This window comes from Brassica napus, chromosome C7 (assembly GCF_020379485.1).
Source record: "Brassica napus cultivar Da-Ae chromosome C7, Da-Ae, whole genome shotgun sequence".
NCBI classification, from domain to species: domain Eukaryota; kingdom Viridiplantae; phylum Streptophyta; class Magnoliopsida; order Brassicales; family Brassicaceae; genus Brassica; species Brassica napus.
In genome coordinates, this window is record NC_063450.1 from 21,051,501 (window position 1) to 21,067,686 (window position 16,186).

The following is a 16,186-nucleotide window of genomic DNA, read 5'->3' on the forward strand; positions in this document are numbered from 1 at the left end:
GCTCAGAGGATAGGAAGCTTCTTGGCATCTCAGATGAGGAGTTATGAAGCTTACTGAGATATAGATGCCCTCAGGAGGTAGCGGAGCAACTTATCTCTATTCCATCTGAAGAAGAAATCAAGTCGACGATGTTTGCTATGCCAAATAATAAAGTGCCAGGCCCGGATGGTTACTCAGCGGAATTCTTCTGGGAGTCGTGGGAAATTGTCGGAGTAGATCTGATTGCAGCGGTCAAAGAGTTCTTCACGGCTGGTCGCTTGCTAAGACAGTTCAATACTACTGTCATCTCTCTTATTCTTAAAGTGGTAGGAGAAGATCAGCTCACTCAATTGAGACCTATCTCATTATGCTCCACGGTATACAAGGTTATGACCAGACTTCTGAAAAAGAAACTGAAGATCTGTGTCTCCGACATTGTACAGCGAAACCAAGTGGGTTTTGTGCAAGACAGATTGCTCTGCGAAAATGTCCTTCTTGCTACGGAGCTGGTGAAGGATTTTAAGGTCCAACGACTCGAGGTTGTCTCAAGATCGATATTTCAAAGGCTTACGACAACCTAAACTGGGATTTTCTCATCAAGGTGTTGCGAGCTACTGAGATGCCAGACAGTTTCATAAGTTGGATCAAATCATGTGTCACTACGCCTTCTTACAGCATAGCGCTAAATGGAGAGCTCCAAGATTTCTTTCCGGGAAAGAAAGGGATCAGACAAGGGGACCCTATCTCACCTCTGCTGTTCATCATTGATGTGGACATTCTTTCGAAGATGCTGGACAAAGGGGCTATAGATGGGAGGTTTGGCATTCATCCGGAGTGCGAGGCACCCCTGATTACTCACTTAAGCTTCGCTGATGATGTGTTGATCTTCTTTGACGGCATTGCAGAGTCTCTCAGGAAAATTTTGGAAATCTTGGAGGAGTTCAGATTGATCTCGGGTCTGAGGATTAATAGACAGAAGTCAGAGCTGTTACTTGATGGAGGAAGTTCGAGTCGTTGTCGAGATATGGCTAATGAGATGGGGATTGCTCAATGAGTTCTTCCTTTACATTACTTGGGTGTGCCTTTATCTCCAAAAAAATGACAAGGACGGATTTCCAGCCGCTCCTAGATAAGATTGCAGCGAGGTTCAACTCTTGGAAAGTCAAGCATCTGTCTTTTGCTGGGAGATTTCAGCTCATCCAAGCGGTGATCTACTCTACAATTTCCTTTTGGGCTTCTATGTTCATTATTCCATCGGATTGTGTAAGCATTTTAGAGCGAATGTGCAATGCTTTCTTGTGGAATGGTGCTCCTAACTCAGCTAGGGGAGCAAATATTGCTTTGGACTCGGTACGCACTCCTAAGGAAGCATGTGGCTTGGGTCTGAGACGCTTAGACGACTAGAATAAGGTTCTTGGATTGAAGTTGATCTGGCTCATTTTCACATCAGGAGGTTCGTTATGGGTCTCATGGGTGCGGAGAAATTTGATTGGTGGAGAGAATTTTTGGGCTTTAGACCCAACGAGGAGCGGAAGCTGGATTTGGAGAGCTATATGGAAGCTGAGGCCGCTGGCGAGACCTATGGTGTTCTGTGAAGTGGGCTTTGGCATTACAGCGAGCTTCTGGTATGATAATTGGACCTCCCTTGGTCCTCTTATTGAGATGGTGGGAGAGAGAGGGCCTCAGGTGTCGGGCCTAAGCATAGATGAAGCTGCGGCAGATGCATTAACGAGTGATGGTTGGTGGTTGAATCGGAGTAGTAGTAGGAGTCCAGTATTTGCTTTGTTGAAAGCTTGCTTTGTTGAAAGCTTGCTTGCCAAATGCTCAGGAGATAATAGATTCTGAAGTAGATGATAAGTATGTGTGGCATCCAGAACCAGGAAGAGGCAATGGCAATTTCTCAATGGGTGAAACGTGGAGAGTACTACATCCTTTTCCAATGGAAGTGTTTTGGCATAAGGTGGTGTGGTTTACGGGAAGAATCCCGAAGCATGCTTTCATTACTTGGGTTGCTGCTCGAGATAAAATGGTAACAAGGGACAGTCTCACTCGATGGGGGTTGACGGTTCCTTCGTCTTATGTTCTCTGCACATGGCATAATGAGAGGCGCCAACATCTTTTCTTCGACTGCGAGTATAGCAAACAAGTTTGGACGTTCTTTGCTTCTCGTTTAAACCTCGTCTCCCCACAGGGTTTTGAGGCAGTGTTGAGATGGTTGAAAGCTCCATCAAGAAACAAGCATGTGACTTTGATTATCAGACTAATACATCAAGTTGTATTATACTTAGTGTGGAAGGAAAGAAATAGAAGAATTCACACAGCGGTGGAGAAGCCACCAGGGACTCTGATTGCTGAGATTCAGCAGATAATCAAACTCAGACTGGATCTTCTGGCTCGAAGACAGTTAACTCCGACAGGACAAGACTCAGTGCTTGCTACTTGGCTATCTTTCTTTGCAGGTTAAAGGCACAATTTTCCTAATTTGGTTTAGTTTCAAAAAGTGCAGTCTAGGTTTTTTGAGTAGTGGGTAGTCAGTTGGTCTATGCCTGAAAGCCTGATATAGTTTTTGTAATGGACTTGAGAATTAATAAAGGAAGAGTTATAAAAAAAAAAGTTTTACACATAAGACATCAAAGATTTAAGTGGCTAAAGGATCATTTTTATACTTAATTTGTATTTGACAATTTAGAGATTTGATTGGAAATGACCGTAGAAACTTTGTATCCATTTTTTTTCTAAAGCACTTTGAAGAAACAATTATGTTTTAGTTTTAAAAATTAAATCTAGAACCAAAATTTTTTTTAAAAGGAAATATACTAACTTTGGAAATCAGTTTTCTAAAACTTTTATTTAATATTTTGAATATCTTTGAAAGAAATTAAAGCAATTTAAAATTAAAGTCATAGTTAAAATATATACAACATAATTCTTAAAAGAAAAAAAAAACATAAAGCTACAACATTAACCAATCAACCCCCTTAACCACAATATGGAATTTGAATCATTAAGATATGTAAAAACATGTAAACATATATTTTTACAGAAATTGCACTCAATAACTACAAAAAATTCAAATTTGTCAAGTTTCTACCTCCTCTTTTAGTCGCTTCTCTTTGTATCTCTCTTTACCCTCTCTACAGTCTACACACCTAATTTTCCTTTTTTTTAATTGTACACAAATAAGTCCATCTTTTTAACTTATGAAAGGATTAAGAAAACTTGGAAATGGATAAAAGACAGAGAAATAAGTGAGATGATGTGGAAGTACAACTGGAACACGTCTGTGAGAATTAGCAGAAACTTCAAATGGGACGACCCAAAGTGTCAGAACCTGATTGGACTTGCACATATGATATGTTTCATTGCATTCACGTGCATACCTTTCTATCCACAATTCTTCCCCCTACGTGTGTAAACAAACAACCTCAAGTCAATAACTCTCTTGCAAGTAGGTCCGGAACGGATCGGGTATCCGGACAATTTTAAGGTATCCGAATCTTTATCCGGCGAATCTATAATTTTATTATCCTTATCTGGATTCGGGGTTCTCGGATATCCGGATGTCGGATATCCGGGTGTCGGATATCCTTCTAAAAATTGTAATATTCGGCGGATATCCGGATCTAGATTTAGATCTTTAAAATAAATAAATAAATAATATTAATATATATAAAATATTAAAAATAATTTAAAAATAACAAAATATATAATGTTTTTAATTATTTCTAGGTATAATATTACAAAATTTACATATACTATTATAAAATGAAAATATATTAAATAAAGTTAGTTTTATATATAGATATTACTATTTTTAAAATAGTTATTAATAAAATTTACGGATCCGGATATCCGGACTAAAAAATCAAGATATCCGGATCCGGCTTTGACGGATCCAACATTATACTATCCGGATCCGGATTCGGTCCCTACGAATATCCGGGTTTTCGGATCGGATCCGAATCTCATCTCAGATCGAATCCGGATCTCGGATAAAAGTTTCAGGCCTACTTGCAAGGTTTATATGGTTTAGTGGCCCAAGTTTACATTTATTGCAGACCATTGCTTTTGGGTTTCTGCAACTTTCAGTTGTGAAAATGATTTCTTCTGTAATTTCTCAAGAAAATATCAACAAATAGAAGTAATCTCCAAGAAATGGCAATGATAACTTTTTCCCCCAACTTATGGATCAATTTGTTGGGTAAAGAATCTATGAACAAGAATGGTCTGCACAATCGAAAGCTATGAGATACTCATACAATACAATCACCAAAACAACAACAATGTAATGCAACCAAGAAGTTTCCGCAGCAAAAGCCTTTGCTTCTGCTAAAATCGCTCACATTTGGTTAACTTACAAAACTGAACTCACAATCGCCTTGATTTTGTTGCGCTGCTTGATGCATAGCCAAACTTGCTGAAGTCCAGTTTAGAAGATAACCTTTTTTGACAAAATAAAAAGAAAACAAACAAATCTCTAGTGAGAATATTGCATCAATCACAATAAACTATTGACGATAGTAAAGGTCAAAATGTTCACCCTTTGGACGGACAAGTGTTGCGGATGTCTTTGAGAGGTGCACGCAGACCACTAGCACGAGAGCCAGGACCAGAGTATCTAAAAGATGATATAGCTGAGACAAATCTTTCCACTGATTTCTCTGCTATTTCCGAGTACTGCCCTATATGCGAAATGTTGGATCCAAACTTCTCAACATCGTTGTTGGTTTCAAATGATGTTTCTGCATTACCAGGATCTGTTTCGTCTATGCGCATGTGCTTGGAGTTCAAATTTTCCTGAAATTTGTAAGAAAAGTTGACAAATGGCTTTGAATAATGATATGATAACCTAAGCGACAAAACAATTAACGTGGCGTGATTGAACCATACTATCTAACCTTATGAAGGTTTTCTTCTGGCTCAAGCTTCCTTTTCCCTGTTGCAGCTCCACAAAAACTATAAGTACCAATGGAGTTGAGAGGTATAACATCCTCGGGTGTACTAAAGGCGGAAAGGATCTCAACGGATGGGTACTGTTCTTCTTTATCGATCTGATGGTCTATCTCGTGTCTGTTTGTTGTTCTCTCAGCCACCTCGTTCATGGCAAAGATACTCGCTTCTTTGGCAACTTCATGATCGTTGTAGATACGCTCACATGAACTTGTTGATATAGCTCTGTCACTCTCTTCTATCTTAGATGCGCTTGACTTGTTTATCACAGTATTAACAGTCTTTCTCTGGCCGATCACAGAGCAATCATTGAGACATGGGAGAGATTCTTTAAGACTTTTGTCATCCTGCTTCTGCTTGAAATATTTGCTTCTTACTACAACATCCGTCTTCGTCTTCTTCTGCCTCTCCACGTGCTGGTAAACGTACTTATGATCAAGGTCCTTGTAATTCCTTTCCACCGCATCTAAAAGATTAGGACACATAAAAGATGAGTCAGGATTTAAGGTCTCAAGTATACTTTGTTTCCAATTTTTAGAATAAAAGCAACTGTACCATAGTCGGGTGATTCTCTTTTCTCTGCAACTTTGCCAGCATTCTCCCCCTATAGAGACAAAGAGATTAGATCTTGTTATACGATTTCCGAGAACTAAGATGTAGTTCTTCTAGTTTCTTACCAAGCTGTAAACCGGGGATTCATTTGTTGTCTGACTCGAAGGAGCATCCACATCTGTTGAATTGTCCTCAGTAGTGCTTGGAGACTCCTCTGTTGGCGTCAGAGACATTGGTGATATCCTCGGAGCCTTGAACTTTCTTTTTGCCTCAAGAGATGCAAAGCCTTCCGGATGTTAAGTGGAACAAGACATTCTTGATGATGAAAGATCTTACTCAACACCAGCGATACTAAGTTCCAAATGTAATTAACTGTTTAAAAATGAGAGATAAGGGATGTAACATAGAAGGATACAGAAATATTTGGTGAGAAGGTTTTTCTGGACTGGCAACTCAAGCTTTTTCTTCAGGTTTTCAGGTTTGAAACTTCTGGGGCGGGAAATAGCATCAACAACCAACTTAGGAGTGATACCCTCAGCCTATTCATTTAAGAAAACAAGACAGCAAATCAAAAAACCATCGCCATGAGGAAAGCCAGGGAGAGATTATAAACATAGAGAAGTCAGCATATTGTACCTGGAAAGGCAACTGCGTAAATGGATCAAGCTGCCCCAGTGCTATACCCTTAGCAATATGTTGTGGCATCGATGTGCATGAAGTTAAGGAATCAACTAATATGTGTTCATTAACCAGTCTTGATATACTGAGTCCTAAAATCAAAAGACTTGTGTCAAAGGATATGGGCCTACAAAGTCTGAATCTTCGCCAATGTCTTCAGAAATGCCAGACAAGTGTACAACGTCTTCAGATTTGGGGTCATAGACCCGTTGATGCTTGAAAGTAAGCATAGCTTTCTTGAATGATTCTTCATAAAGAGGAGGAACTGAAACTGTGCTGTACTTTAAGTGCTTGATTACCTAAAAGCAAACAAACCAGACTAAGTCTACAGGACTGTAGCCAGAAAATTTAAAACCAGTATCGCAAGGATATGTGGTAAAAGTTTCCGGTTTTTGAATTAATCATACTGTTGCTTTACCAAACCTTTGTTGTAAGATAAAAATCAAGTGAGAAAGGAATGTGTACCCTATCATAGCTTTTGAACTTTGTAATGAGTGTATGAGCTCTTTTGAGTCCCATTCCTGGAAGTGACTGCAAATAATCACAGCCACTCAATATGCACATTTCGAGAAGCATCTGGCTTGAAAATCCAGACAGGCTGAGCTCTTTATTTCTGGGCAGGTTGGAGGCTTGAAACTCAACACCATGACCAAACTTGTCCATTTTAAAGATGATCTGCGACAGAAAAAATGACAGTTCAAAGCAGTAACCGGGATGGACAAAGAGATACCAATAAGGAGAAGAGGAACTACTGATGAAGTACAAATGATCTGATTCAAATTGTAACAGAAAACTTACTCTTGGGCAGCCAAAAGGAATAAGATCAGAATCCTCGGTGATAATCGCATCAACTTGCTTAGTAATAGCCAAAAAAGTCATCTGGGCATCAGCTTCGTAAGGAGCAACAACGTAATCGACATTCTCGTGCCTCAGAACCTTCCATGGTAAAATAACATCAGTTCATGACAGCAAAGAAGAATAAAAAATCCGTTCATTTGGAGAAACTTCCAGGTTAATGTTACCTGTATCAACTGATGTGCAATAGAAGGTGAAATGTCAACAGCCTTTTGATAGCACTCATAAGCAGCTGATGAATTTCCATTTGCTTCATGCTCTAATGCACGTGCAAGATTTTCCTTTCTGGACCTGAACTTGATGTGTTACAGAAAAGAAGAGGACTTAGTATGAAACTAGTTCGATGATAAACAATAAACAAGCATACTGTTCTCAAAACTGGTTATGTAATGTTTTGGATACCTAGCACGCTTATTCTCTTGTTCTAGTTTCATAGGAAGCGGACCTCCATCGAAGACAAGAAGAGGCTTCACTCCATGGTGGCGGAGTAAATTCACTCTATGCATACAGTACTGCATATGCCTGAAAGATCAAACACCAGTTAGAAAAAAAAACAAGAACAAAACAGCAGTAACAAGACGAGATATCTTAAAGAAAAATCACAATGACAAACTGGTTAGCAAAGATGAATTAGTGTGCGTGTGTTGTAAGCTAAATGCTTCATGGCTTATAATTTATAACACACAGCACCACATATAAACCCATCAAATAAAAAAAAAGCTTGAATTTTTCAAGGAGTGTTCAACGATACACTTGGAGACAGAAGAAACCCAATTTCTAAATTTGGGGGGAAATGGAAAAATCGATCGATCTAGGGCTGGATTAATCGAGAGAGGAAGGGGAGGAACCTGGTGGTTGGCAATCCCTTGCAGAGGTCTCGGCTGCAAGAGAGGGCGCCTTTGTGAAGCCATGAATAGGTATCAACGGCGACGGTACAACCCTCGAGGTCGTGGATATGTACCGGAGCCATAATCGATTTCAGCAATGGCAGAAGCCCTTGAATACCCATTTCCGCTTCTTCCTCCAATCTGATCGGAAGGACAATATCTAAACCCTAATTTCGCCGCGACGATGGAGGGGTTTTCTTTAGACGATTTTCGCAGATGTAGCGGGAAAAGTTGTAATTGGGGATTTTGACCAATTGTTGATTCCACACTCTTACAATGGCGCCCAACGTATATAATATTCCTAATCTTACTTATTGCAATTATTTTAGTCATTTTAGTTTTTGGGGTCTATTTTTATGATAAAAATTTTAATCTATTTGAAAAAATTACCCTTAAATTATTTGTTTTTCAAATGAATATAATTAAATTATTTGGTTATGAACCAGAGGCATGACATTTTTGATAGAAATTTTTTTTTATATAGCCATTTTTAGTTTATTTTCACAAAAATAGATCTCAAGAAAAAAAAATTACCAAAATAAGTTTTTTTAAAAGGTAAATATGCATTTATATCTAAGGGTTAACTAATATAGACTTAGAGTTTAGAGTTAAGGGATGAGGTTTTGGAGAAACGGTTTCAAATTAAAAAAAAAAAAAAAATATTAAAATTTTTAAAACAAAAAAAATGCTATTTTGGTCATTTTATTTTGTGAGTGTTATTTTTGTGACAAAAACTTAAAAATGTCTATACGAGAAAATTGCTACTTTTTTTTATAATGCTTCAGGCATTAAAATGTCTGAGTCTCTAAAATGTTTGGGCCAGCATTGAATATGTATATGACTTTTTTCCTTTTTAGTAAAAATACAAAATGTTGAGTAACTTTTTAAAAAGAGTTTAAAATTAATTATAAATTTTTTTTTTAACCAATTAATTTTTTATATTTTAGAAGTAAATGTAAACAGCCAAACTAACGACAGCGACCACAAGACTGAAATTACAAAAAGCTTGACAAAAATCTTTCCACCACATAGTTCTCATTAGTCTTGTATAATGACGAAATAAAAATATACTGATTACAAATTACAGGTCTTTAGTAGCTGAGTTGCTAAATGAGAGTAATCCAAAACATCTTTTGGGAGAAATACTAAGGCTCTATCTTCAAAATATCTTCAATTGATTTTCTGTATTCCACAATCAACTCCCTGACCATAGGTTTAAGAAGACAAGTATAAGTCAAAGCACGACCAATCTGATCAAATACTAGATGACACTGAAAATTCGTAACAATTTGCTTTACCTTCTCTGTTGAAGCAACTTCTCAGTCTCTCCTAGTTTTCGCTTTTGCCCATCAACATACTATAAAAGCACACGAAGATTCATAAGGAAAAAGCCAGACAAGCTATGTTTTCTGGTCCAAATGTGGAAGCTTTCTTGTTTTTTTTGTTATTACCATAGTTTTAAGTCCTAGGGCTTCTGAAACCGAGTTCAGCATCTGTTGGCTCTTGTTGAAATAGCCACTAAGTTCAAGCACCTGCAACAATTCAACGTCTAATTAAGAACCCTAAAATCCAACTTGAATACGTGATTTTTATTACAGAGATAAGAAACAGTCAAACCATGGCATTAGAGTTCTGATCTCGTGTTCCAGTTTCAACCGCATTTGCTAGTTTCTCCACCAGCTGGGAAACCCTGACGTTACTTAGATCCCAAGTAATCCCATTTCAGAGAAGAAACTGATTCATTTCTTACCGGATAGAGATGGAAATGAGAAGCTAACGGCTGCTGTTGCTGTTGTGTAGGTTCTTGTTCTTGTTGGAGTTCCATCTCTTGTTGTTGTTGTTGTGCCTGGAACTGCTGCTTCTTCGTCCGTTGTCGATTATAAAACTGTAAAACGTCAAAGACGATCGTTGATGTCGATGTATATTATATAGTAATATAAACATGAAGCTTAGATATGCATATAATCCTAAAGAGATATATACAAAGACCTGCTCAAGTCTGAAACGAATATCTCGCCCCTTCTTCTCAACACCTCTCTGTGGCTCCATGTTTTGTTGATCATGAGTCTTTGTTTCATCGTTGCTTTGTTGCTGCAGATTGTCTTGAGCATCAAGGCTAAGATTCTCTGGAATGTCCTACAATATTTGTTTAAACAAAAATACCAACAAGTCAAGGACCATGATCATAAAAACAGTAAAGGAAATGAAATTCAATCACTTTATCTACCACATTCTTCTCTAAATCTTCGAATCTTTCTCTTGAATCCAGAATAGTTTTCGCCTGAGATTGAACATCCGTATAAATAAAAAGTTAACACAGTCTCCAATATATAAAGATGACATTTAGTTTAGTTACCCTCTTCTCTGGCCTAGTCACGATAGAACTCTGCGTCTCATTTTCGTCTCCTTTCTTCTGAGATATTTGTATCGACTCTGTTTTATCATGATGACCCACCGTAATGTTCTTGTTCATAATCTTTACCATTGAATCCGGAGCTCGTCTCTGAGAAATCACAGTTAAGAACATCATCAGGACAAGTTTGGAAATCAATAGAGTAAGTTCTTGTTGAGTTTCTTGTTTACATTGGTTTCTTCAATGGATCTCAACTCTGTTGTATAGCTTCTTCTTCTCTCAACTGCTTGCAGATTTGCAAGAGCTTCTGCCATGATGTTGAGAGTAAGAACTCGCCTCAGTTCCTTCTCTGTTCAGTGGAAATCAAATCAAAGAATGGTTTCACTCTTTAGTTTTCTTCTTAATCCAGAATATAAAAAGTTTGCATGTAAAAATGATTTTAAATATTTTATGGTTCCTTTTTACAACAGATGTTATCTTATGGTTTATATTTAAATCTTGTTCTATATGGAACTCGGCCACGATTATGACAAATTCAGACTAATCAATTTTAAATTTGTATTTAATTGGCTTTAGTTTTTGTTTAAATTGTATTTATTGGATTTTAGGCCCACCGTTGGGAAATTCTCGATCGTTTCTTCGAAGTGACAAATAGCACAAAAAAGAGTAGAGATTGCAATATTTATAAAGTATGTTTCATGGCACCTATTCTACCTATACCCGATGTGGGACTGTTGTGATTCTATTTGTATGTCGGCACGTGTCACGAGTCAACTTATGCATCATGGTGTAATCCGAATTGGGCTATTCTGTCTTTTTAAGCCCATGGGTTGTTTATATACTTTGGTTTTATAAACTTTTCTAAATTCTTCAAATTGTCATAGTTGGGTGTGGGTGCGACTATGAGTTCCAGAACAATGTTTAAAACCACAACTAAACCCTAACATTTCATGTTTGAAAATAACAGTATTTGTAGGGTGGACCTATTATCCGAGACTCGTTATCCGTTCCGGAAATCTGCTCTGAAAAAACGGATAGGGGGGGGGGGGGGATGGGGGGTTTATAGTAAAATTTTAGCCATATATATTCGATTGTGATCCAGATATCCTAACTTTTGATATACGGATGCCCCAAATCGAGATCCAAATAACAATTTCATGGATCCGACGGATCTGGATATCATAAAATAACTCAAATATCCAGACTGATCCACCCCTAAGCATTTGTAATTAATTAGACATCATATATGCATATTAATTTACTTTTCCGTTTTTACTTTTATACCAAAAATCAGCATAGTATATAAAACTCAATATTTGCGAAAGGGGTTTGTATAAAATGTCGATCTTGAAAACTACTGTATTTCCCTTTGTAAACAATGTACAAGAGGTAATGTTTAAATACAACAAGATCGTTAGACTGTTCCTCTAATCTAGCTTTAGATCCAAGAATATATGAGATATGGTTTGGCATATTCTATCAGATCTCTTCACAAAATTGATAGAATTTTTATTAAAATAACATTAATAAAGCTTTTTGAAAATAGATTTTAATGCATAAATCGCAATAAAACATACGATTGATTTCATAACAAGTAACAAACTTACCCTAATAGTAGAATCGTCGTCGAATTGCTTCCAAGAGCTCAAAATTTTCTCAAAATGATATATTGTATTATTTTAATGCTTTATAACCCCATTTCTCTATTTATGTTGTTTCCTAGTAAAAAAATACTCGAAATTCATAAAATTTAGCATTTAATGGCAACATAATAATAAGAGTACCGGAATTCTCATCCTTTAAATTTATGGTAAGTTTATCAATCAATCGCTAAATCACCATGAATGAGTTAATGTTAAGAATTGACTGCAGCAAATTATTGATATTCACATAAATAAATTTTATGGTTAATCCAAATTATATAAGGTATTTTTATTAAGTGAATGATGGTTCGTCGCAAATTGGTTTAGATGGGCATATAAAGTGAAGACAAAATGATAAATTCATACCTAAAAATAGTCCATAATATGGCTAAATAGTTTGATCGATTCGCACTGATGCGAATTTCTCGAGGGAAAAACACCAAAACCAGTGATTATAAAGCATAAAATGACACAAAAGAGTCATCCCTATAGAATTCATTGAGCATCCTAGAATAAAGCAGCCTAGCCTTGCAAATCTAACTCACTCCCAGGAAGACAAACTCGATGAATTTGATTTTTACGAAGAATAAAACACATCCCCACCCAAATAAGGTTGGGACAAAAGATGCCTACGATCAATTAGCGTATATATCGCAGACGGAGAACTTTCGATCAAAAAATGGACTGCTCTGAAAATAAAGGCCCAAGCTATCTGCTACCTAATGATGTACGGAGATGTCTTTACAAGGATATTATATGGACTACTCATGACTTGCATCAAAGGGAAAGAATCAAGAAATATAATGGAGGAGGTCCATATTAGATATTGAACTTGAAGGATGAAGAGAAAGTTTGTCACGGATGAAAGTGTATTTTATTATCCAAGTTGAAATGTATTGTACAACAAAGACTAGTATTTATACTCCCTAATGTACCTGTTTACACATCAAACCCGGTTTAGTCATTAAACCATCATGTTAATCACTTTAATACTCTAATAGTCCACATCGGATCATGCGGAAATCATTCTGGCGAAAGATCACTCGCAGTTAAAATGATGTGTCAGAGCTATTACTAGCCAACCATGGTCAAATATGCAAAATATTCGCACAATAATGTGGAAAGTTTCAAAGGCACGCCTTGACAATCGATCAACCAGCCGAGATACTCCCATCAATATCAGCATTCCTTTCATGCGTTGGTTGACATATCTAGAACTTTTACAATAGTACAAAAAAGGTTCTTGCTAGTTTTAGCGGACCACTTCATATTCTCTTCTTATGTTGCAAGAATCTCGAATCTGTTACAGGGCTTCTCCTCTGTTGCATCTCAGCATCTCTTAGTCTCTGTTGTTGTAGATTCTCTCGTATGTATGTCTCGTTGTGATCAGAAATCTGAACCGTTTCATTCACTCTTGGACCTGATTCTAAGTATTCCTGTAAAAGATATTCATATTCTCGATTAAGTAAAAATAGAGTAAGTTCTTGTTCATTTTTTTAACCTTATTCTCTTCCCATAATCTTGTATCTCTATCGTTTCTGATAGATATTTGATATATTCTTGTAAATATTGTTCATCTTATCACGTAGAATACCCAAGGAATGTTGTAACCAATTGTAACCTCTTAGGCTATTTAAAAGCCTCGTCAATGAATGAATCCTCATCGAGGAATTACCAAAGTTATTATGGTATCAGAGGTAGATCGCTCTTGAGTTTTTTTCCTCCTCTCCTCTCCAATCTCTTCCTATTTTTTTCTGTTAATACTGTTGCAAAGCTTTGTTGGTTACGAAATCTACTACTTGAACTCCACTTCAACATTTCAAAAGGACCAAAATCTGTTATAGACCAAATGGTCAAAAAAAAAAACTACAACCACCTAAAAAAATCTACATAGACCTAAAATGACAATTTTGCCATTAATGAAGGGACAACATAAGCCATTGGATCATTTCATCTATGTTTTAATCTTGACCACACGATTTCATACATCTATGTTTTTCTCTCCTTCTCTCTCATTCTCTTTATTTAATCTCAACCATTCACAACCACACAATTTTCCTTATCTCATTCTCTCATTCGACTAAGTACAACTAATATAATTCGTACAACTAAACATGTTTGAATAACTAGTATATAAATGTTATAATTTACACATAAAATAAACATGTAAATATTCTAAATGGTATATGATGACACAATTTCATCTATTTTATTTTGAAAATTTTCAATTTGTTTTTATATTAATACATTACACTCTTAATTTTACATTATATACTTTATATTTTTAAGGTTTATAAACTATATTAGCCATATTATTATGATAAACAAACATCAAACATATTTTTACAAAGCTATAATGTGAAAATATAAGTACAACCCCTATAACTAGACATATAAACAATTGATATAAAATTTTTTATTATATATTAGACGAGTATTACTGGTACAACTGATACAACTTTGACATTCCAGAAATTGACAAAACCAATATGGTTATCTATATGAGAAAACAATCAAATATCCCAATTAGTATGTACTCAGATTTTTTTTCTTAATTTAATTTGAAGTTTTGGAGAAAAAACTTTAACAATTATTAAACATATGTATAAGTTTACATGATCCACCTTATAATTTTAAAATTTGTAGCTTGTTTGTCCACATAACTTTTGAAAAACATACACAATATGTATTTTTACGAAATTGATGATTTCATTGTAACCGGACAAAGTCATGTAAACATAAATAAGTGGTACAACTGAGGTAAATGTATTTATTATGTGGTACAACTCCAATTAGTACAACTCAATACCTAGTACAACTAGAAAACTGGTATTTATGTCTTTGGTCCTTAGCTTTCTCGCTTCTTTTCATTTGACCCCAAACTTCATTTCGTCCCAAACTTTTTAATTGTGAACTATAGACCCTATTAAATATAAATCGACATATAAATCAAGTTTAATATGATGTTATAATTAGCTATATCATGAAATTTGAGTAGGAGTGGATTATAGATGATGATACAACTAGTACATTCTTAATTATTTCAATTTTACGGTTAAACTACAACTACATGTAATCTGGTACAACTCCAAAACTGGTAAAACAACGCGTAACTAAACATATAATATTGGTACAACTTTGTATTATGTACCAGACATGTAATATTGGTACAACTAGTTCAACTTCTTCATTATAAAAAAATTATAAATTTCATTTGGTTTTCCATATGAAAAAACAATCAAATGACCTAATTTGTGTGTGTTTATAATGGTCTCTCCTAACAAATTTAATTTTTAATGGTTTTTGACAATTATTACACTATCTCATAAGTTTCCATGTTCCACCTTATACGTTAAAGGTTTGTTAACATGTTTGTCCACTATATTTTTTAAAAACATACACCGAATGCATTTAACCAAATTAATGATTCGATTATATGTGATATCAGATAGGTATACATATATAAGTGGTACAACTGTGTATATTTATTTTTAACTAGGTGATTTTTCTGTTCTCATGCACGAGTATAAATATTTATAAAATAAGTATATTAAAAATTATTAATATTCTAATTCTAATTTTAATTATTTTGTTATTTATATATAATTTATTTTACATAATATTATATTATTTTAATTAGAAATATAATTTGGATATATAATATTTAGTCGATTTTCTTATTACTTGGATTCATTAAATTGTATTTATTTTTCCAAGTTTAACCATATTTAGCTGTATTATTTTTTGTGCTGAAATATATTTCAATTTTTTGTTTTTGCATTTAAACTTTTGATTTTGGAAAAAAAAATTAGTTTTTTAAGTTACTCATTTTGTGGCTTATATTGAGTTACACATATTTCATCAAATAAAAGCACATTTACTTTTGATTCTAGTTAAACTAAATTTGATTAGTATTTTTTATATCGCATTATTCAGTTATTCATATTAAATATGTATATATATTTTTGAAATATTTTTATAATTTGATATTTGTGTATTTGTAAAGATAGAACTAACAACTGAAATGATGATCATGACAAAATTTTATAAACAAACATTACCATTAAAAACTTATGAATGAATATCAATATTTACAAAATATTTTATTTTGTCAATTCGAAGTAAATTAATACTTTAGATGTAAAAAAATAAATTGAAAATATTTTAACTAACCTTAATCATAAAAACCTATGTTGGTTTATGTATTCTCATTATAGGTGTATTATGTTGTTTAAATATATTAAAATTAAAAACAAATCAAAATATTAAGCCTTAAATAATATTTAGTG

At 34.9% G+C, this 16,186-nt stretch overlaps 1 protein-coding gene across 1 annotated transcript; it reads right to left on the reverse strand.

Annotated features, from left to right (window-relative positions):
• Positions 1-4,121: 4,121 nt before the first annotated feature.
• Positions 4,122-8,173, reverse strand: LOC106357980 (exonuclease 1-like). Its single transcript, XM_013797714.3, has 13 exons — positions 7,863-8,173; positions 7,417-7,536; positions 7,182-7,305; positions 6,958-7,095; positions 6,625-6,834; positions 6,283-6,458; positions 6,118-6,190; positions 5,897-6,020; positions 5,607-5,767; positions 5,485-5,533; positions 4,878-5,395; positions 4,520-4,776; positions 4,122-4,420 (listed from the first exon to the last, which is right to left on the reverse strand). The coding sequence occupies exons 1-13, from the start codon at positions 8,021-8,023 to the stop codon at positions 4,348-4,350; spliced, it is 2,184 nt and encodes a 727-aa protein (XP_013653168.1). The 5' UTR covers positions 8,024-8,173; the 3' UTR covers positions 4,122-4,347.
• Between the last annotated feature and the right edge of the window lie 8,013 nt (positions 8,174-16,186).